Genomic DNA, 22,590 nt, shown 5'->3' on the forward strand with positions numbered 1-22,590 from the left:
AAAGTCGATTCACTCTAAATATCTTATGATTAGTTATTTCATCTATTATAATAATCTCTCCTACAACTTGAGTGGAAAAAATTGGTTGGTAGGTGCAAATTGCTGCAACGCTTATATGGTTGAAAAGTAAAGAAAGCTTCCATTCAAAAACAGAAAAAGGGGAAAAAAAAAAAAGGTCATTTCAAAAGTTCTTTTTCCCCCCTTGAATACATGAGAGCTGCGCTGAATACGTCCTTAGCCCAAACTAGGCGACCTAGTCAAAATTCATTCATTTTATTTTATTTTTGAGATTGATACTTGTGCTTATAATTGTGTTTGTCAGGGAAATAATTAAACTTTTTCCAGACCAGTCCCAACACTTTTATTCATTGCCCTTACATGTTCATTTGATAACGGTCAACCGTCAACATTATCTTTGTTTGGCCCAATACACGTTTTATTAGTGAAGGCAGCAACACGTATCAGAGATCACACATGTTGCACAAATTTTAAAAGGGATGTCCATAATAGTGCGTATAATTTTTCTCACAGTACTTTACATAAACTAAAAAAATTAATTTATTAAAAATTATTCATCTTTTCACAAATTGCCATTAATTAAATACTATTGTCTCTCTCACATTTTTTTCTCTTAATTAGTTAAAAAATTTATGGCAAAATAAATTAATTAAAAGGCATCATTTTTAAAATGCATTTTAAAAAGCATATTAATTAATTTTTAAATTGTATAAATTATCTTATAAGTAAAGACACCCAACTCTTGGCCATCTACTATCTATTTTATCTTAGAAAAGTAGAAAGTACATTAGATGTTTTAAGAATTAAAGCTGCATACACACGCGCATACGCGCATTTTGCAATGAACCAATGATAAATTTCCAAATTTACGACCTGTAAATAATAATTTTTTTTATAAATATTATAGTATATTATGATTTTTTGAGTTTATTTATAAAAATAAATGGTAATAAAATTTTATCTATCGTTTATCTCTTATAAACATGCTCGGGATTGTATATTTTTATCTATCATTTTTTTAACTCGATTTATTTATCTCTTTCCAATCGCTCATATATTTGGTTTATTTATGAATATAATTGGCCAAATTCAAAATTCAAAATTAATATTCTTCTACTTCTAATTTCTTTGATCTTTATCCATTCAATTATTTTAGACATTCAGTGATGCTTTAACCATAAACAATTGGGAAGATAATAGTGCTTTCTTTGACCAAGTCGCAAGCTCTTTGTGAATATAAAGTTGTCTTGTTCTTTTTGTTTAATTTGCATTTTCGTTTCCACGTATGAATACTGTTTGCGTAGGACAGCAACAACGATAGGTCAGCCGAGCAATTTGGGTTTGACCGTTAACGAGGGTTGACTCTCAACTTGTCATTTTTTTATTTTCGTCTTGCTTTTTGTCGGTGATAGGGCTCTCGATAAAGAAGGAAATTATCTTTAAAGGCCACAACACTACAATCATTCAATTTGTAATACTTTTTTTTAAAAAAAATAAAAATTTACCCCCAACCTGACCCTTAGTAAAACTCACACGCTCATCTATACACACAAACATGTCAATGTTAAATTTAAACACTAGATTTATTTCAAGAAAAGTTGTGATGTGAGGAGGACAACTAGTTGTAGGCATGAAATTTATACTCTCTTTAGTCTAAAATATGAGTTTCCCTTAACAATAATTTACATATTAATAAAATAATTATTCTCATGAAAATATAAGTTATTTTGCTTCTTTGAATTTTGGTTTCAATTTATAATAATTGAGAAGAAATTCATAAATACAAAAATTCAAATTAATAAATATAAGGGATAAAATAGAATTCTTTTTTACAAATACTAAAATACTTATATTTTATATCAATATTAGTTAGGAGAAAATACTTATATTTCAAACATGATGGAATAATATTTAGATCATTGTAGGTCACAAATATGAAATGCTACACAGCTTTAACAAGTTATGATAATTATGTTATGCATGTAATGTGGCTTACACTTTAAACAAGGCACAATATAAGCCTCGCATTAATGCTCTGTGACCAAGATGTCCATATAAAATGATATAATAAACAGTTTAAAATTTGATGTCGATGATCATACAGTTTATAATATTTTAAGAAGTTTCTTATACTTTTCTTAATTATATTTTAACGCCTGTCTTAATTTTTTTATATATTAAATTTATACCATAAATTTAGATTTTTTGGGCTATAATATACTAATTCACCTATACATTTTTTTAATTAGATGCACATGATATTTCTAATCAGGTAACTTGCTTCATGCGCAAGAATTAAATATTAAACATTGATATTTGCATATGAAGTGCTAATCCATGTTATTTACGCCAACATTGCATTGGTGTTTTGTATATAAAGTCTAAACAAAATTGTGAAGTAATAAGATATGTCTAAAACCTAATCATAATAAAGGTTATTTCTTTATTTTTTGTAATTTCAATAATTCTTAAAAGGAATATTTTGATAACAATAGTTTAATCCGTTTTTTGTCCATTTATAAAAAAAAAAAATCAAATGTCAACAGTCTTTTAATTTAATGACACCCCCTACGCTTCTTGAAAGAGAGAGTTTATGTTTCTAATCCCAACACACGTAATACTATGAAGGTTTGTGTCGCCCTTCTTACGATAAAGGATTGTTATCAAAAAAAGGACTGGGATAGGTGTATTTGATTCATAAAAAAAAAAAAATTAATCTCAACCTTTTGAATAATCAAGATTTTGAAGTCGACACCTTTAAATTTAAATTTTGCTAAGTTAAAGCCCTGAAGGTAATATTTTTCCATTTTATACGAACAAATTAAATCAGGCATATCAAAATCTTAGTTATTGTTTTGGATACGAAAAGCTTGCCATTGTTTGACCAGAAACTTCAATGGTCGCACCTGTTGTTGGATTTTGAAATTAATAAGAGCTCAAGCTTTCATCAACCCCTGCTCACAAGAGCGACACAAGCCCCCCCCCCCAAAAAAAGTCAACAAAAGGAAGATAAAATTTATAATATTTAACATTGATTGAATTACGTGTGGATAAAAAAAGAAGAAGAAGAAAAGACTTAATTAATGAATTACATCTCGTGCAATTTGACACTTTATTTTGAGATAAAAAAAGAATTGCTTTTGTGAACTTTCCAGCTGATTAACATTTTTGTTTTCTTGGTAAAAGATTGTCAATTTCGGAAGAGAGAGGACGATGATGTCTTTTTTGTATAGATTTACCACAGAATCAGATGCATGAACGGGGTGTTTTCCATTAATTGCCATTGTAATTTTTGTTTTTTTTTTCCTTGGCCGGAAACTCTTTTTGTTTTTCTAATTACTAAAACAAGTAAAAATACCCCGCATAATGAACAAGGCAAATAATAGCAACACACTTGCACCCGTGTCCTCACATTCATGAATTGCAGGTTCTTTGGGCAGAAAATTCATGAATTACAGTACTCATATTTATTGTGAAAGGAGTAAATATGTTAACTTCCTGACTATTTTTACACTTAACTTACATGGGTAGTACCATTTATGTCAACCACATGAAAATTTGACTTTGATTTTGAAAGATGATGTTTTAGGCTTGGGCAATATCGAGCCCTTTCTCTCACACAAACACATTCTAAATTGATTATATTGAGATGTGTCGGGGGATTCTCACTCTAATCCATCGTATGGCTTGGAGGGGATGAAAGGAATTTTGCTCCACTTCTCTTATTTGAATATTAAAAATTAAAAAAAAGAAAAAAAAACTTTTTTTTAAAAAATATATTTTCCTCCTTTCCCCTCCAAAAGAGGGGCTATGGAGGGAAGGATATAATTTTGTTATATTATGATCAATTTATTTATACTATATTTTCATAATCAAAAAATGCTCCTCCCCAAATAAAACTGACATGGCTTCTCTTCTCTACACCTCCCCTCCTCTGCACTCTCAAGAAAATTTGGATCGTTTATATTAAAATTTAATATTTGATTTTATTATATGAAAATACAAAAATTTAAAAATATAATCATCATAATCTAGACAATTCACTTTTAACATGAATGGTTTAAATTTAATATTAAAAAGTTTATAATTTTTATTAATTAACTATCCATATATATTATAGAGTATAGGTAAAGTTGTTCAAAATTTTTAATTTGTAATTTTTAAATATTTTTTTAAAAGTATGTGTTAGAAGACTATTTTTTTTTTGGGTAATCTATTGAAAGATTATCTTTATTTTTAATATTTCATTGCTAAAAAATATATTTGTATAAAAATTTTTAACATTGCATGTTGTAACTGCCAAGTTCTAATTGCACCCATTTCATTATATATATTCAATACCGTAGCTTATTTTTAAAAGATGAATGAACTTTTTATCTTTATTTTTTTTGTAAATTCACATGTATACTTTATTAAATATTTATAAAAAAATAAGGAAAAATGATTTTAATAAAATAAGGATATAGCTGTCTATATATACTTATTTTTTTCCCCTTCTCTTTCAAACCAACAAGGTTGTTTCCCTCCCCTTCCTTTGAACAAACATGGTGTAGTGTTATTTTAATGTTTCTAATAGAATAATTTAATTTGGCACGCTTTCTACTAAAAGTAAAAAAAGGAATGGGGTGCAGTTAAAAATTAAAAATTTATAATCTTTTGCTGCCCACTCAAACTTTTTTTTTTATTTGCAATCTAATGGATGTAATTTTACTAACGATTTTACAAATGCTTCACTTATAAATCTCTCCTTATGTTCTGCGCCGAAGCTTCCTGAAGACCACTGGGACCGTACCATAGCCATTGAATATAAAGTAACCTAGCCAACTCGTGCGCGGTGCGCCCACACAATGCCCAGTAATCGCTAATCAGCACTGCAAGAAAATAGCAGAGAGAAAAGCTCGTGTATCTATCTATATGTATGTAGAGAGAGAGAGAGAGAAAATTAAAAAAGAAGTGGGAATAGGATCAATAGCAGTGTTGTGGGCTTAGCTGGACTAGGCGGGATAGCCGGAGGTCAAACCCACCATAGAACCCAACCGGAGGGCGCCGGATTCACTGTCACACTCTGCTGCTCTGCCATTTCTGCTTCTTCTTATGATTTACAAAGTATGGTATAGGATTTTCAACTTCTCACCGCTTCAAGTTTTTTTCATTTTCTTTTCTTTTCTTTTTCTTTTTTCTTGTGTGTTGGAGCGTCTTCTGGGCGTGGCTGGTTGTTAGAGGGATTTGAGAAGAAGTAGAAGCGAGCTGCTTGCAAGTGATAGTTCGTTGATAATCCATAGTTTTCACATTTAACTTTTCTCTCTTTAATTGTAATTTTCATTTCAACTATAGTGTTGTCTCAATTTTCTCTAAATTTGAAATTTCCCTTTTCCCTCTGTCTTCCGTCAACTAAAGGAAACAGAAATACTGGAGGATTTAGGAAGAGAAAGAGAAAAGAGACGGAGCTCAGAAAGCGATACCCATTTCTTTTTAATCGGAGGTTTAAAGAATCAAAGCTTCTGTTTGAGGTAAGAGTGGTTTATTTTTTTTTTTAATGGGTTTTTCCTCGCTAGAATGAAATGTTAAAGCAAGTCTTTTTTAGAGGGAGATAGACGTGTTCTTTTGCATTGAATATCTCTAATTGTGATTATTACAGAAATATATATACATTACTGCATAGATATTTGAGAGGAAGATGGGAATGCTCGGATCTTCGGGTCAGCACTCATAAGAGACATGGTGGATCGGCGAAGCCTAGTGTCTCTAGCTTTCTTGTTCTCGTTGCTGTTTCAGCTCACATTTGAACAGATTGAGCCTCTGAGCTCACGCGTGGAGCGAGCTGCTCTCTTTGACCTCAGATCGTCTCTGGGCTTGAGGAGCAAGGAATGGCCGAGAAACGTCGACCCTTGCTCTCTCTGGAAGGGTGTCACGTGCGAGAATGGTCGAGTCATTGGGATCAATATTTCTGGTTTTAGAAGAACCCGTCTGGGGAAGCTAAGCCCACAATTTTCGGTCCAAGGCTTAGCCAATTTGACTCTATTGCAATCTTTCAATGCCTCCAATTTTCTGCTTCCCGGTCGTATTCCTGACTGGTTTGGCTTCCAGCTCTCATCTCTGAAAGTGCTTGATCTTCGGTCTTGCTCTGTGAATGGTGCTATTCCTCCCAGTCTAGGGAATTTAACCAACCTTACTAGTCTGTATTTATCTGATAATAATCTTACTGGGATTATCCCCAATAGTCTGGGTCAACTGCTAAGGCTTTCAGTTCTTAACTTTTCACGAAATTCTATTACTGGAACCATTCCGGCATCGTTTGTCTCTCTTGGGAATCTCTCCTCTATTGACATTTCCGCCAATTCTTTGTCTGGCTCGATTCCTCCTGACATTGGGGCCCTCACAAGGTTACAATACTTGAATTTTTCCAGTAACATGTTAATGTCTTATATACCATCCCAGCTTGGAAATTTAAGTAGCTTGGTTGACCTTGATCTTAGTTTTAATTCTTTGACTGGTGGGGTGCCTCCAGAATTAAGGGGACTGAGGAGCTTGCAGAGAATGATACTAAGGAACAACATGCTTGATGGACCTTTGTCGGAGAACTTGCTTCCTACTCTGTCACAGCTGCAGGTTGTTGTTCTGAGACAAAACAATTTTACTGGTGATTTGCCTGATGTGCTGTGGTCTCTTCCGAGGTTGAGCTATCTCGATCTCTCTGATAACAATTTCACCGGTATCCTTCCAAATTCTAGTTCCAATCACAGTGTGACTGCTGAGATGCTTAATATTTCTAATAACATGTTTTATGGAAACCTAAGTCGTATTATCCGAAGGTTCAATGTCATTGATCTGTCAAGCAATTATTTTGAGGGAAAGATTCTAGATTCCATGCTTAATGTATCTCTGAATACCAACTGCCTCCAAAATGTTTCAAATCAGAGGACAACTGGAGAATGTCAGTCGTTTTATGCTGAGAGGGGCCTCGCTTTTGATAATTTTGGACGTCCAAATTCAACAGGACCTCCTGCGACAGGAAGCTCACGGAAGAGCAATAGAGATAAGATTATACTGGCTGGAGTCTTGGGTGGAGTTGGCTTGCTTTTTATTTTGTTGTTGCTATTGGTCTTGTTCCTTCTTTGTACTCGTAAGAGGCGTAATTCAAATCAAAGAGGAAATGGTGTGGGCCCTGCTCCTGTTGGGAGCAGTCCTCCACCTCCTGGTATGTCAATCAATTTCATAAATGTGGGAGATTCATTTACAATGCAACAGCTGCTTCAGGCTACAGGTGATTTCAGTGATGCAAATCTTATCAAACATGGCCACAGTGGGGATCTGTTCAATGGTGTTTTGGAAAGCGGTGTACCTGTAGTCATTAAAAGGATTGATGTGCGTACAACTAAAAAAGATTCTTACCTTGTGGAATTGGACTTTTTCAGTAAGATTTCTCAGACAAGATTTGTTCCTCTGCTGGGTCATTGCTTAGAAAATGAGAATGAGAAGTTCCTTGTTTATAAGCATATGCCAAATGGGGACTTGTCAAATAGTCTGTATTACAGAAATTCTACATCAGAAGATGGTACTTTGCAGTCATTGGACTGGATAACAAGGTTGAAAATTGCTATTGGAGCAGCGGAGGCCCTATCTTATCTGCATAATGAGTGTAATCCGCCTTTTGTTCATAGGTATTTTTGACCTGCCTCTTGCTCGATTCTGAAACATTTCTTCTTTTCAAATTCTTTTCCAACACGATTGTTTTCCCCCTGTTCTATTTACCGTTTGCTTTGACAACATATTAAGTCAAAAGCTCTGATACGCTGACAGATTGGCCCATACCTTTTTGTGATTCCTTGTTTGCGTTGCTAGTTTGCTGAGTTAATTCTCAATTCTGACTCTGGTTTATCCGCTGCTCCCTGTTTTGAAGGCAGCTATTTGAAGAATTGAAACCTTTCGATTAAATAATTTAGGAAACATGATAACTATATATATATATATATATATAAAGAGCAAAAGGAGTGCTCCCCTCTAAAAGTGGACATGTACTGTTCCTCTGTTTGGAATGCTTTTATATGTTACAGCATATGGTAAAATCCTTGTTTGCTAATTTCCGTCATGACTCCATAACCAAAACTTTCAAAAGCTGCAGTTGTTAGGAGGAGGGATTAAATGATTTCAGTCTCTGACACACTGTTTTATGTGAAAGCCCTTTGATCTTGAAATGTGGACAAAATATTGACCCACGATACTTCATGCTTCAAAATTTAATTATGAATTATGGTGGTGGCAGGGATTGAATCTTGACTTTTTATATCCAACCTTGTTGGGATGTTGTTAAAGAATAGAAAAAATGAAGTTACTGGTAGGTGGGCATTTTTTGGTCATATCACAAATTGACAAACCGTTATTTGCGACCGTAAGGTGCCTAATAAACTTAAAGGAAAGTTTTATCGCACTGCTATCAGACCGGCAATGTTATATAGTAGTGAATGCTGAGCTCTAACGGGACCGCAAGAGCATAAAATTGGAGTAGCAGAGATGAGAATGTTACGATGGATGTGCGGACATACACGTAAAGATAAAATTCAAAATGAGCACATACGCGAAAAAGTGAGGGTGACACCTATTGAGGAAAAAATGGTAGAAAATCGGTTGAGATGGTTTGAGCATGTACAAAGAAGACCAAGGGAGGCACCAGTGAGAGGAGTGAAAAATATAACTTTGAGTCCGATTAAGAGAGGTAGAGGAAGGCCTAAGAGAACACTCTTGGAAGTTATTGAACGCGATCTCTTAATTAATAATATTTCTAAAAGCTTGATAAATGATAGAGCATAATGGCGTCTTGCAATCCATGTAGCTGACCCCACTCAGTGGGATAAAGGCTTGTTGTTGTTGTATCACAAATTGACAAACCCCCCCCCCCCAAAACGACACTGTTGTGTCTCTGACTGATTATTACCAAATCTTCTAGGTTCTGTAGTGAAAATGTTGCCTTTAATTTTAAATGATTGGACCAAGTGAGAGGGAATTGGAAACAAGTTCAAAGTGGGTACATTCTCTGTAATGTCAAGTGTGTTTTTTTCCAGTTATCAAAGACCCTGCTAGGCATGACTTATTCACACATTTACATATTAAAATATAAGCTGAAAGGTCTGCTGGCAGTGACAGGTCTATCCTTTTGTTGTTGCAGAGATATTCAAGCAAGCAGTATTTTTTTAGATGATAAATATGAAGTTCGGTTAGGTAGTCTAAGTGAAGTTTGCACCCAAGAAGGGGATAGTCATCAAAGCAAAATCACTAGGCTGCTAAGGTTGCCCCAGTAAGTACTTCTCGTTTTATTCAATGAATCTCATGAACATTATGTCTGACTAATATCAATTTAAAATCTTTCATTATGCACTGTACTTCCTTTGCTTTATATAATAGCCATTTTGGCTTTTTACTTGGAAATAACGGTGCACCTAATTGAAGTCATTTTCCACTTTTGATATTATTTAGAATGTCATCGTGTTTTTTGAATTTTCTGTTCATGGATGTTGCTAAATTTTGGTTGGAAGTGATGGATTCATTACCTTTTTCTGAATTACTTTTTTACTGTATGCTATGGATAACTTATTTGATTCCCATAGGTAGGTTTATCTCTGGTCATTTTAACTACCTTAATGTGTTCATTATATGGTTTCCTTGACATTTTTCGCTTAAACTTTGAACCATCTATATGGGGTGAAGTTCCTTGGTTAGGGACATGAGAAGGTGAATCCATCAAAACCTCCAAGATCTATGCAAATTGTCAGTTAACCCTAAAACTTGTGCAAAGTGCTATTTGTGTTCCGTCTTGCCCTGGTAAATAAATTAGAGTATGGACATTGCTGTGATGCAGTTGGAATAACGTCTTCCCACCTAATAGTAGTTGACTCTAGTTGGTTTTATATATTTTGTCTTCTTTCTCATTTTCCTCCTGTAATTTTTTTTTTTCCTGGTTCGGTTGCATTTGTTTTTGACAAGTTTCATTACCATATTTGCAGTTGCTTACTAGTTTTCGTTTTGTCTTGGTAAATTCAGTTATCTCATTTGCCATTTTAATTTGCAGGTCCTCTGATCCAGGAACATCTGGTAAGCAGAAATTCACAAGTTTATTTGCCAATGTAGATTCATAATCAATTCTATGCCTTGATTGGATGCCTGTTGTATACTTGAGTAGAATTTGCATATATTAATTCACTTTGCTCCATTTTAACTGTCCTATGTAATTCTCATTTTACTTCTGACTTGAGTAAACGTCTATATTGTTGTGCTTAACTGTCCTATCTTTAATTCACACTGTTCCACTTAAAAGACATCAGGTTTTGCTTTTGAAGTCAGCAATGAAACGAGCAAACTACTTGATGTAGCAGATAAATCATCCATTTAAGAATTACTCAAGGGTTGTAAACTGTCATCTACAGATTGATGTATAATGGTTCTTTTTGTGGAATGTGGAGTGGAATGTCTGGTGGGATTGAAGTACTAAATATGCAGTAATATTTAGCATGTGATGTTGGTCGTCTTGTATTTATGGAAAGTTTTTTCATATTGTTGGGCCTAAACTTATTGAGGCAGATAATTGACCCCCTTCCTTAAAATTTTAAAAAAATCCTCCTTGATCTAGTGATTTATTTCTCCAGAGGTCTAAATTCTGACGTTCAGCCAACTGGGGAAATAAATAAGTGGTGAAATTTTTTACATTTTTTTAACGAATGCCAAAGGAGCTATAAATTTACTATTTTACACCATGTGAAATTTGGTGCTATTGCTCCTTCACTGACAGACAACATTTTTCAATCTATTATTTGTCACAAAAGTTGTGTTTAATGTGGAAACAGGTTCATCTACATCAATTTGTGCCCATGATGTTTATTGCTTTGGTAAAATATTGCTTGAGTTGGTGACGGGGAAGATGGGAATCAGTGCATCCGGCGATGCTGAATTTAAGGAATGGTTGGAACAGATGCTACCATACATTAGTATTTATGACAAGGAGCTTGTAGCGAAAATCGTGGATCCATCTCTGGTTGTAGATGAGGATTTCTTAGAGGAAGTGTGGGCTGTTGCCATTGTTGCGAGATCTTGTCTAAATCCCAAACCTTCAAGACGACCACCAATGCGATATGTTCTCAGGGCTTTAGAAAACCCCTTTAAAGTTGTGAGGGAAGAAAGTGCCGGTTCTTCTCGGCTCAGAGCAACCTCTTCTAGAGGCTCTTGGAATGCTGCTTTGTTTGGTAGTTGGCGCCAGAGTTCATCTGATGTAACAGCAATCCCGGCAGTTTCTACAAAAGTAGAAGGAGGGAGTAGTTTAAAGCATTCTGGGACTACCGGCTCGCAGGGTAGTGGCCACAATGGTGGCGGTTCATCATCCCGGAGGCGACATTCAAATGAAATATTCCCAGTGCCATCTAACATGCAGGATATAGAGAGGCCAGAGCAGGAATAACAGAAGGGTCAAAAGACTAGTGATTGAGCAGGGTGTCCAGTCTGGTTTGCTGCTCCAATGATGCTTGTCTGCCATCTCATTCTTTTTCAGAATTGCCACATGTTGTACATTTCTGCGGACAAAGTGAGGTTCAAATTACTTGGAACTTGATGTCTTTTAAGGTGGGGGTTGTCTTTCTTTTCAGTGGTTCATGTGGGAAAGGTAGGGAGAGCAAGAAGGCCTGGTGCAGTTGGATACTCTCTGACTGCTTATTTTGGGTAGAAAAATGGCCACAAATTTTTTCGCCTTGTAATTGATTCTTTCTTTTTTCTTTTTTAAAGTTTCTTACTTTGTACTCCATTCCTCTAATGGAGTGTAAATTTGAATGATCAGATTTCTTCATTCAAATCAGATTTGTCATTGTGGGAGGGAAGAAAAGAAGGAAAGAATGATGAGAAATGAGAAAGGAAATAACTTATACTGATTCTTTTGGCCCCGTATCCATTAGTTGCCAAAATGTTATCCAGAGCAGTGACTAACCATTTATTTCAGATCTCTCTGCTTATTCAAGTTTTGGCCTGTGGCTGATAACTGGACTTCCACACAATTAGAATGTTTGTGTTTGTGTTAACATATGCCTATATGGCTATAAAGATGTTGATTAAAGTTAAAGAGTAACGAAAGAATACGCTGCCATTTAGTGCACTGACTCCTGATAATATCAGGGGGTGGAATGTTCCGACAATTTGAAAGTGAAAAATGAGCTTATAAAGGTCCCACCGAGATTTGAACTCGGGTTACTGGATTCAGAGCCCAATGTCCTGACCACTAGACCATGGGACCTTTAATTGAATCGGATCAAGCATATACTGACATAAAGTCAGTTTTTTCAAGAATAGATCTTAGGGAAAAAAATTGAAGATTTTTGTAAATAAAATGTATTATACAATCATATTTATTACCTAAAAAATATGACGCATCTTGACTAGCTTAACGAGGAGGATTTAGAAATTACTGCGATATTCACTTCATATAGATTTAAAATAAATTGAATGGATTTTTTCAATAAAAAATTAAAACAAAATTTTTTTTTTGTCAAAACAGAGCAAATTTTTATTAATCAAAAAAAGAAATATTATAACTACTAATAGCTAAAATAAAAATACAGTTAAAAAAACCTAAAATATAATGTAATTCACAACTTACAAAGAAAAGAAAAACAATAGAAAACCAACAAAACAAAAGCAAAACAAAATAAGGAAACTTAACCAATGCCTATTTTGTTCCACTGTGCACCACAATTAACTGAAGCAGAAATATTGTTAATCATTATATCAGTAAGCAAAAAACGAGACAAAGAATCTCTATTTGAAAACATACTGTTAATGCCACCTTCCCTATTTAAAAAAAATCTCGAGTTCAAATTCAATATTATTCATATATTTGTATGCTTGTGTATATAATTTAATTGTATATAAAGAGCATATCTTCTGACATAAAAGAATAAGATATTAAAAAATTGTAAGAAAGAAATGCGTGATGTTTCATTGTTGGGTTAGTGAAAATAAAACGACGTCGTTTATGTTCGGTTGCGCTATGGTAGGGTTTAAGCTGAGCTTAGGTCTCTCACCGTCACAGACGGACCTGACCTTTGCTGAAGCAGCAATGGCTTCTTCTTTGTGTAGATCAGCATCGAGGTTCACCTCAAGGTCCATTGTAAGTCGTTCCAAAATCCTCAGTGAAAAATTCCTCTCTCCTGTGTCTCAGCCATCTCTCCTCTCTTCGCCTTCATCATCGGCTATTCCTCGCGCTTCAAGGTACACACCGCCTCCAATTGAACTTTTAACTTGTTTCCATATTCTACTTTTATCTGCTTCTTTCCATTAGTTGTCGAAGAGAAAAATTTTTCGTTTTTGAAATTAAAGAGTGCAAAATGATAGCAAGACTGCAAGAGTGCCCTGTATTCAAGCTGCATATAATTTTGCATTTTTTGCGGTAACAATTTTCGTTTCGAATAATGGATTTTGAAGGATTTTGTCCGTAATGGGAAGCGTCGAGTCTATGATGCCCCTTCACAGTGCCATTGCGAATGCTAGACTCGTTTCCAGTATCGCCGTTGATTCCAGCTGCTGGAGTTGGCTTTCTCGAGGTACTTCTTTACTTTCTATGTGGTTCTTGCTCCTGATTTTAATGTAATTTGACTCAATGCATGATTTCTCTTTCCATTAATTCTTATGCACTTACAAACACAATCTGTTCCTTTTTATTCCAAACATTTTCAGCCCAACATACCGTTATTAGTCTTTATGTTTTTGTGGAGGGCGGGTTGGTCCCTGTTAGCTTTTACTATCTGCTAGGTATCCAGCTGTGGTATTGCTTTTTTTATATCGCGCTTAACGAGTATCCTGACATATTCTTCTTCTACTTTCTTGTATAGGACTTCATAAAACATTGTGACAGGTCTTCGTTCTTCTGGATCTATTCAAGATGAAAGAAAAAATAAAGAGACTTGTAGGTTGTCTTTTATGTGTGCCCTTAGGATGGAAAAAGAACTCCTAATTTTGGAATTCGAGCCATTGTATTGTGCAACGAATGCAGACTTGTATAGTAGATTTTCTTTTAGTAGTTGGCTAAAAGAAGATTACGTATTTGCTTCTGATACATGTCCTTTTCCTTTTTGATTCTTTTACACTTTTATATCGTCTGGATGTTCTGTCCGAGAGTGAATCTTCTTCAATACTGATTAAAACCGTTGATTTTTTGTATAAAACTCTTATAGTTTCCTTGTCTAAAGAATCAATAAGTAATGAATCTGTTATACTTTGATTAGGATTAGTGTTACGTTATGATGAAATCAAAATTATTCCTTCTCTGTCCCACTTGATGCAATTTGTGATGTTTTGTCGTTCTACAGCCTGTCCAGTGGTCTTTGGGACTGTGACAAGCATCCTATCTGGAAAAGGGTAAAAATTAGAAACATTTTAGTACTCTTTAGTTATCCATATACTAAGTGACACAGGCCCATACCATTCTGACATGAGTACTTGGGAATCCAATCGATCAAACATGACTTGTTTCCATGTGAAATTGTCACCATTATCCTGCCCCAAAGTGTTACTGAGAGACAAATGCTTCCTTGCTAGTTTAAATGAATCTGTCATTGCCGTAGTACTTTCAAGGTGTAATGGTATAACATCCAAGTCTAGCCCTTTACTTGAAGGGTTTCATCGTGGGACTGTTCTTGTGCGACTTCCATTTCCTTGACTAAAGTAGGCATGCTCTTAAGTGATTTGATTGGGTGTATCGATCAGTAAGATTTTAAATTCAAGGATGCTTTTGTGATGCGTTTTCAAGACTTTGTTTTGGCCTTGGGGACATAATCGAATATGGTCATTTGATGCTCCATGATAGTACCCTTCTGATTTTTCTGTTTAGTTAAAACTCCCTTCTGTTTATCTTCATGTTTGCTGAGGAAAACGCTTCCTTTAAGCTTAGCACCTAAGTTTTTACTCCCTTCTGGTGATTATAATACATTTATTCTATTGATATGTCTAGACTTTGCAGTTCCTCGGTGACAAAAGATTAAAGGATTGAGTCATTTCAATCTTTTAGCTGGGTTGCATCTGGGTTTTTGTTGGCTCAATCTTCGCTCTTTTATCCAAACGGCCGTCTCATAGCTCGGACTCCCCTCGTTGCCTGGAGCGCCACATGAGATTCAAATCTCTTTTTCCTCCCATTCTGTAAACCTTTTATCGGTCTCAAGGCATTTTGATATCAAGTAGAGTTTTCTTATATCTGATGGATCATTTGATGAATAGATTTCATGCACCCAAACTGTAATCAGGAGTTTGGATCGCTGACAAACCATCTGTTCTGCAAAACAACGAGGAACTCCTATTTTTCTGCAGGACTTTGTTGGGAAGTTAATATAATTTGAGAGGCGTCCGTTCATGTTGGCAATTGTATGTTGATGGCTATTAGTTTCAGTCAATTTTGTAGCGAGATTTGCTGATGAAGTTTAGCTCCTTTGAAGAAAAATGAACGCGATGATGGGTGCTATTAAGAGAAGAGAAAAGAAAAGAAAAGTCGTAATGATGTGAGGATGATGTTCTTTTGGCTCGAGAGCATTTCTTGCCATTGACAATAATAATTAATAAAGGGAATCAATTAAAATACAGTTAACCTAGAAATCTGCAATAACGTTGAAGCCTTGAAGGTGATTCCTCAATTAGCATTTACCCCCCCCCCCCTTCTCTCTTTTTTAAATTTGTTCAAATTTATGATGATATTACCCTGCCGCTACTTCGGATCCTAGTAAATTCCTTAACCACATAATTGAAAAAACAGTGCAGAATCGAATTGACATCATTCATGGCTAACCATCTCAGGTTTGTCTCACTTCTCTAATTTCGTTCAGTAAAAGTTCCATGTATTTGGATTAAGTTCAACGTGAGTTCTATTATTTTTATTTGGGACAATGTAACTTTTTATCCTTCAAATTTATTTCAATTATTAATTTTGTCTCTTAAGTTTAATTTTATCAATTTGATCCATTAAGTTTATCTCATTCGTCAATTTGATCTTTATTGTTTAGAAAAAAGGTGAGACTTAAAATTTGTTAACATAGGTAATAAAATATTGATGAAATTCATGTAAACTAATGAAAATAAATGTAATTATTTAGTTAGAAAAAAAATTGACTTTGGGATTTCAAGAAACAAGATAACAAAATACATTATAAGAGATTATATTGATAAAAATTAAACTGATTTGAGTGTTAATTATTTCTCATTTAGCTACATATATATGTTAGATATCAATGTACTTTACACATTCAATTATATTGATAATCAATTTGTATTTTAAAAATTAAAGGATTCCATTAATAATTTATGAAACATAAAAGATTAAACCAATAAAAATTAAATTTAAGGGACCAAATAAATAATAGAGCTCAATTTAAAGGAGTAAAAGTTTTATTATCCTTTTTTATTGATTGTGTATAAATAGTGTAGTTCTCCTAGGCTAAACATGATACTTGCTATTCCTTTCGTTCAAAAATGTAAGGTATTTTTTAAAGAGTTGGATGTTAAAAAAATGTAAGGTATTTTTAATTTTTTGAGATATAATTGTTGCCTTTTTTTCAAAAGTTACTCTATTGATAATGACTTTATATCTATTATAGAATGTTTAATAGGGATAAATATGAAAAGATAGGATTAGTTGAAAAGTAGGTAACTACTTTAGTGGGAGGTGAGATTCGGTTAAAAATGCAATATATTTTTAAAAAAGGGAGTACTTTTTTAGTGTTGAAAAAAAAACAAAATATCTAAAAGATTTTTTTGGTTTTTTAATTTTTCAGAATGATTTTTTTGAATTGTTATAAGATCAGCCATGTTATATGGTAATTAATGTAGGACTTTAAGAGCTTGTTTGTTCAAGATTAAAAAATAAGCAATTTTTAGGTAATTTAAAGATTTTATTAAATAGAGATTTATTTTGTACAGACTTAATAAAAAGCAAACACTATTTTATGTTGGGTTACAATAATAAAAAAGTAATTATTAGTTAGTTATTTTTAAATTTTATAATATCTTTCTTAATTTTTATTTTATAAAAAAATTTATTATTATGTTATTTTAACATTTTATAATATCTTTGTGTATCCCATTTTTTTAAATTACTCTCTCATTTATCACATTAGATTACTTTTAAACTTTACTCAAAATAACTTTTTAAAATAATAAGAAATTTGCTTTTTTTGGAATTCTAATTATTTTTAAAATTTTAAATAAATATACTAAAAATTCACAAAATAGATTTTTTTTCATGAAATAAGCTAAAACAAACAAGCATGAGGACTCCTTACTTTGTATTATAATTGACATATTTTTTGTTATATTTTGGGAGTCATGAATGAAAAAGAGAAGCATTTTCTTAATTTTGTAAAGAGAAGTTAATTAAGTGCATCATATGGATTTAATGTAATGTTTTGGTGGAAATTGTTTAAAATTATGGATATTAAAGTAAGCAAATATTTCACTCATAAATATTAATTGTTGAAAGGTGGGACATGAAAAGTTAAAGCAAGAAAGAGAAAGTAATCAAGGAAAAAGTCATCTCTGATGTTGAGGCACAAATGCAAAAATACCAATGCATTGTTAAAAATTTTATCAGAATTGCTTATTAGTGTCAAAAAATTTTGTGCAAAAATACCCTACAAAACTCTTTTTTTTTTTTTTTTGGAGTAAAGGAGCTATCTTTGAGCTATTGCAACTGGAGGCAACCTTAGGAGAGTAAGAGGAGAGGTTTTGGGGCTCGGGAACAAAGAGGAAGCAAAAGAAATATGCTTATAGTAATGATTTATCTGTTTTTCTTTATCTTCTTCTTTTATGCTGTCAAATTTTTACCTTCTATTTATTGTTATAGTGTTTATATCAGCTGTGTGTAGCTAAATCTTTTTATTCTAGAAGATATGAATCTATTTATGCAAATAACCTTTGAGTTATCATTTAATAAGTGAGAAATGAAATTTTGATTACTTGTTCTTGAGTTTTTTTGTTTTTGTTTAGTGTTTGTTACTACTAGGTGAGATTTAGGCATTTGGGTTAAATCTTAAAAGTGAAAACTCAAATTGGACCTTAAGAACTAATAGTTTATAATTAGTTTAGCTAATTTGTTATTAAAACAGGAATGTATCTAACAAACCTAAGTAATCCTCATGGGTTAAGGTCTCTAATGCAATTAATTAATTAAGGTAATATTTTGCTTTAATTGACTTAATTAGGAGATCTTAGTGATTGGAAGAAACTTTGAATTAATTTAAATTCTTGAATTATTAAAACTGGATTTCAAGATCTTGTAATGAGAGGGTTAGAAAATAAATAGAGGATTAGAATTCTAGAACGTTCTTCTTTTGATTGGCTTTAGCTTATTTATGAGTTGAAAATTATTTTAATTGATCACTTTTAATATTTTCATTTTAATTGTTCCAAAATCAATTTTAAGTTTTATTAGCTTAATGTGAATGAATTTAAAAATTTAATGTTTAATTTCTATTTTAATTAATTCTTTGAGAGATCAATCTTGATTTATTACTTGCTACAATTACAACTTGTATACTTGTGATATCTATTAGTTTTGTGGGCATTGGAGCTCTAAAGGGACGACAAAAATATAAAATTGAAGTAGAAAAGATAAAAATATTGAGGTTGACATGCATGTATATATAAAAAGATAAAACTCAAAATAAACATATAAAAAAAATGAACATGGCATCTGTTGAGGAAAATACAATAAAAATTCATTTGATATGATTTGACTTTATATATATAAGATCGTGAGAGACACCAATGAAAAAATTAAACATATAATCTTAAACCTTATAAAAAAAGTAGCAAAAAATTAAAAAAAACACTTATAAAAATTATTGAATATGGTTTCTTGTTTACCATGTTTCTAAAAATTTATTTAATAATATAACACAATAACATTGCTCAATCCATACATCCAACCTCATCTAATGGAGTAAAGTTGATTGTTGCTGGTTTTCAAAACAACTAACAGAAAACAAATTATCAAGAAGGTTTTTGATTTTTTTTTTAAATTTTTTAAAACAACAAAAATTTATTCTGAAAACAAATAAATGTCCATAAAATGAGAGTGCATAGTCAGCAATTCCATAGAAATATAAAATGAGGGTCGAAAGTCAATGCAGCTTTTAGATTAGTTTTAAATCACTGTATTTATGTAGTTGTAAAGTATGACAAAATAAATTATTAAGTGGGATTTCCAAATTTTCTAGTAATACATGCATCCTTAGATCGAAGCCAGCTCATACATTACTGAGTGTGCGGCCGTGAGATCTAGATACCAAATGAAGAGTGAGGATAAAACAAGGTCAAAGTTCTAGGACCCGCACATCACCTAGAAGATGGACACCTTCATTCTGTACTCCTTTTAACTTTATGAACATTGATATACACGTGAACGATGTTTGATCAGAAGCCAAGCAACAAAGATATCGAAAACATCTGCCTCATTTTTATCAGTGGTCTGGTTTGAAGGGTTGGGCTGCACGTCGAAACCAGGTGTTGAATGCAGTCACCAAATGAGGACAATCTTCAACATTTCGCGTTGAGAAGCTAAGGCACCGCGGCAACAGTTCTTGAGCATCTGACATGGGCAATGTGGAGATTATTCCCAAAAATGTTTCTTCCAGCTCCAGATACAATGATTTGTTTATGGGTAACATTGGTGCAACATTATCTTTGCATACAACTAGAACAGGCAGCCAATCTTCAACAAGTTTCCTTCTCACCTGAGCAGAACAACGGAGTAAACATGAACACGTCAGTTTTGTCCTCCCTAAATTATGAATTGACAAGCAAACAATATTTGCCAAGACTATAAATTTGCAGCAGAATATAGGCCAAGACTATTTTAATGGTAGAAGATTCAAAAGAATGGTCCAATAAAAAAACAAGTGAAACATATGATTTTATTTGTCACTAGAAATTTCTTTCTACCATTCCCAATGACTTCAAAAATTAAGTGATAGAAGAATTTCATACCTTCATCGGTTTCTCTACTAAATCCTAACAAAACATGAATGAAGAGACATTGCATGTAGTGCATAGATACTACTTGTAATTTCCAATACTGACAACACAGGCAGTGGAGACTCAAAGAGCAATGATATTAGGAAGTAGTAATATCAAATGAACAAAAATATAATCTTCTACTCATCTACACAAGATTAAAAATTCAATAGATGTGGTTCTACAACAACAACAACAACAACAACAAAAAAAAAACATTAACGTCGGAAAGCCGTGGATACAAATTCCTCAGAGGCTAAGGCTTGTGTGTTTGAACTATTCATTCTTTAATCTTAGAAAGATCTCTGTATTGCACGCATCAGTCTCTATCTTTTGATTTTTCACTGAAGCCCTATAAAGAACACCAACTGATTGATTCATTTGCCACCCACAGTTGCAAGCTTATTAGACATTAGCATTGACCCCAAACAACAGATTGCATTCAAAGGTAACTACATTTTAGCAATGGCAAACAAACCCATCATCTCTCTCAATTTTGCTCAAGCGAAAATGCTATAAGCTTAGGACAGAGTGTGAGAGTTTCTGAGTAAAATCTTCAAAAGTCTTCTTATATTTGAAAAATGACAAGTACATGCATGTACACGTGCACGTGATTCAATTATGAACACACATAGGAAGAAAATTAGCGGACAATTCGCTTAGCCATTAAACAAGAACAAGTATATACTTCAATACAGAGATCTAGGATCGAAAGGAAAAACAAAGATTTTTGAGATCATTAACTAAGAAAACCACAGAATGGCGCTTTAAAAAGATCAGGTCACTAAAATTGGCGACCTCCTACGGAAGTTAGTTGCTCAATCTTAAAAATGGAGCGCTTTGGCAGCATAGCCTTTAGGTACCATTGCATGAATTAATAGGTTCAGAGAGTCATGTCAAAGGCACAAAAATAAGGAATGGTCCTACATATAAATATAAACAAGTCTCTAAAAAAAAAAAAAAAACCTAGAAGCGAAGTCAATGTATCCAACGGAGTGAGGTTCTTGATTCCTGAAACTAAGCTGTGCAGTAGATTCTTAGAACAGAACATAAGAAAATTATACCGATCTAGTAGCCAAAATGGTTCCTGCAGTTACTGCATTTGCTAACTTGCAAGTGCATCGAAGCACGACGGCAGGAAGACCCGGAGCAATATTTCTCCAAGCATCATCCCGAAAAGCCCTCTGCAAATCAGCAGTGAACGATGCCTGCTCACTCCATTCTTTGACGGCCGTATCAGCCACTCTCAGCTCAATCATTCTCTCCACCAACCACAGCAGATGCTTCCCGTCCGTCATCGCTTTGTGCAAATTCAACCGCTGAATCGCCTCCGTTTCATCATGGTGCCACCTAAAATCAGGACTGGAATACTCCTCCAAGGACTCTTTCACAGTCTTCAAGCTCACGTTGAATGCCTTCTCCAAGACCCTCTTGGCTGATTCCCTCGAAGAAAAATCCCTCAAAATCTTAGCAACAAAGGCCTTGACATAAGCCATATTCTGATAATTGTGAATGGCCGAAAGTATCAATTCTTCAAGCATTACTTCACACGAATCCGCCTTTACAGGGGTAACCCTGGCAAGAAGCTCCTTTGACTCTTCTTCACTAAGAAAAGGGATCAAGTTCAAAACTCTCTTCTCTTCCTCTTCGGTCCAAGGAACTGCCTCCAGGAAAGTAACGCATGAGCGAATGCAATCTTCGAACAAAAATTCGAGGGCAACTGCGAGGAGGTCGAGAGCAGCGGATGCACTATCAATGGTATTAGCAAAATCATTAGAATAGAGCAATTCCAGCACCGTGAGATGGGACTGAATGGAACCCGGAGTAGAAGGAACACTAAGATTAAGTCTAAACAAGTTATCGGAGTCATCCGGTTTGGACTGGCCCATCCATCGGTCGGATAAGAGGGCAGAGAAGTACATCGAACGGCGGAGAATGTCAGAGTGGAGGTAGACGGAGGTGGAAGGGCAGTGATCGACGGACCGAGAATCGGAGGAAGATTCAGTTGATGAGGCGGTTTCGACAAAGAGGCGGAGGATGACGTCGGCGGTAGAAGAGTCGTTAAAGAAGATGTTGCTGCCGGCGGCATCAGTGGTGGTTGGGGCACAGCGTGGGGTTTGGGTTACTTCGGCGACGCTTTTGTCGGAGACCGACGAGTCGATGACTGCGATCGTGGACAGATGGCGGCTACCGGAGGGTTCGGTGGCGCGATGGCGCTTCTTGGGGCCGCCGAGTGTCATTTCGCCGGCGAAACAAGAGATTCAAAAACGAATTATTAAATTAAATTAAATTAAACACGGAAGAGAAATCTGCAAGGAAAATAGATCGAGTGGGAAGGTTTTCTGGGTTAACGTCGGTGTGAGATTAATGTTTGAGGAACGGATAGGGGATAGATGATCGAGAGTCGGATTCGGAGAGTAACCCAGAAGGCCAGAACGGGTTGGTTTTTTGGTGTTGGTAATTTAAAGAAGTGAAAAATTTAACACAAGTAAATTATGCATTTCTTTAATTAAATAATTAATAAATTGTTTTCAAATAAATTACACATCC

The 22,590-nt window shown here is 34.1% G+C and overlaps 3 protein-coding genes and 1 non-coding gene across 8 annotated transcripts; 2 read left to right on the top strand and 2 right to left on the bottom strand.

Annotated features, from left to right (window-relative positions):
- Positions 1 to 4,824: 4,824 nt before the first annotated feature.
- Positions 4,825 to 11,924, top strand: LOC129292828 (probable LRR receptor-like serine/threonine-protein kinase At2g16250). Of its 3 annotated transcripts, none has more exons than XM_054930482.1 (6): positions 4,836 to 5,124; positions 5,416 to 5,528; positions 5,657 to 7,679; positions 9,182 to 9,310; positions 10,082 to 10,104; positions 10,854 to 11,924. In XM_054930482.1, exons 3-6 carry the CDS (start codon positions 5,737 to 5,739, stop codon positions 11,459 to 11,461), a joined length of 2,703 nt encoding a protein of 900 aa, XP_054786457.1. In that variant the 5' UTR covers positions 4,836 to 5,124; positions 5,416 to 5,528; positions 5,657 to 5,736; the 3' UTR covers positions 11,462 to 11,924. The 3 variants fall into 3 exon arrangements, with proteins under 3 accessions (XP_054786459.1, XP_054786457.1, XP_054786458.1); XM_054930483.1 differs by having other exon boundaries at positions 5,434 to 5,528; XM_054930484.1 differs by lacking the exons at positions 10,082 to 10,104; positions 10,854 to 11,924 and having other exon boundaries at positions 4,825 to 5,124; positions 9,182 to 9,314.
- A 287-nt stretch (positions 11,925 to 12,211) lies between these two features.
- On the bottom strand, positions 12,212 to 12,283 carry TRNAQ-CUG (transfer RNA glutamine (anticodon CUG)). The gene has a single exon. It is a non-coding gene; the product is annotated as a tRNA-Gln (tRNA).
- A 739-nt stretch (positions 12,284 to 13,022) lies between these two features.
- Positions 13,023 to 15,400, top strand: LOC129292833 (protein NONRESPONDING TO OXYLIPINS 2, mitochondrial). Of its 3 annotated transcripts, none has more exons than XM_054930489.1 (3): positions 13,023 to 13,257; positions 13,471 to 13,589; positions 14,996 to 15,400. In XM_054930489.1, exons 1-3 carry the CDS (start codon positions 13,037 to 13,039, stop codon positions 15,013 to 15,015), a joined length of 360 nt encoding a protein of 119 aa, XP_054786464.1. In that variant the 5' UTR covers positions 13,023 to 13,036; the 3' UTR covers positions 15,016 to 15,400. The 3 variants fall into 3 exon arrangements, with proteins under 3 accessions (XP_054786464.1, XP_054786465.1, XP_054786463.1); XM_054930490.1 differs by having other exon boundaries at positions 15,005 to 15,400; XM_054930488.1 differs by lacking the exon at positions 14,996 to 15,400 and adding an exon at positions 13,878 to 14,124.
- A 3,801-nt stretch (positions 15,401 to 19,201) lies between these two features.
- On the bottom strand, positions 19,202 to 22,481 carry LOC129292829 (BTB/POZ domain-containing protein At3g05675-like). The gene is made up of 2 exons (XM_054930485.1): positions 21,105 to 22,481; positions 19,202 to 19,760 (listed from the first exon to the last, which is right to left on the bottom strand). Exons 1-2 carry the CDS (start codon positions 22,278 to 22,280, stop codon positions 19,488 to 19,490), a joined length of 1,449 nt encoding a protein of 482 aa, XP_054786460.1. The 5' UTR covers positions 22,281 to 22,481; the 3' UTR covers positions 19,202 to 19,487.
- Between the last annotated feature and the right edge of the window lie 109 nt (positions 22,482 to 22,590).

This window comes from Prosopis cineraria, unplaced genomic scaffold, assembly GCF_029017545.1.
Source record: "Prosopis cineraria cultivar Desert tree isolate PC_DT_omini unplaced genomic scaffold, ASM2901754v1 PC14, whole genome shotgun sequence".
In the NCBI taxonomy this organism is placed as follows: domain Eukaryota; kingdom Viridiplantae; phylum Streptophyta; class Magnoliopsida; order Fabales; family Fabaceae; genus Prosopis; species Prosopis cineraria.

What these genes read in the sequence shown, in the direction of transcription:
- LOC129292828 (XM_054930482.1), top strand. Translation starts at nt 5,737, where the DNA reads ATGGTGGATCGGCGAAGCCTAGTGTCTCTAGCTTTCTTGTTCTCGTTG. An exon ending in AATCCGCCTTTTGTTCATAG is followed by an intron (nt 7,680 to 9,181) that starts GTATTTTTGACC and finishes TTGTTGTTGCAG; the next exon opens with AGATATTCAAGCAAGCAGTA. An exon ending in AGGCTGCTAAGGTTGCCCCA is followed by an intron (nt 9,311 to 10,081) that starts GTAAGTACTTCT and finishes TTTAATTTGCAG; the next exon opens with GTCCTCTGATCCAGGAACAT.
- LOC129292833 (XM_054930489.1), top strand. Translation starts at nt 13,037, where the DNA reads ATGGTAGGGTTTAAGCTGAGCTTAGGTCTCTCACCGTCACAGACGGAC. An exon ending in GCTATTCCTCGCGCTTCAAG is followed by an intron (nt 13,258 to 13,470) that starts GTACACACCGCC and finishes TGGATTTTGAAG; the next exon opens with GATTTTGTCCGTAATGGGAA. An exon ending in CTGGAGTTGGCTTTCTCGAG is followed by an intron (nt 13,590 to 14,995) that starts GTACTTCTTTAC and finishes TGATATGTCTAG; the next exon opens with ACTTTGCAGTTCCTCGGTGA.
- LOC129292829 (XM_054930485.1), bottom strand. Translation starts at nt 22,280, where the DNA reads ATGACACTCGGCGGCCCCAAGAAGCGCCATCGCGCCACCGAACCCTCC. An exon ending in CCATTTTGGCTACTAGATCG is followed by an intron (nt 19,761 to 21,104) that starts GTATAATTTTCT and finishes TGTTCTGCTCAG; the next exon opens with GTGAGAAGGAAACTTGTTGA.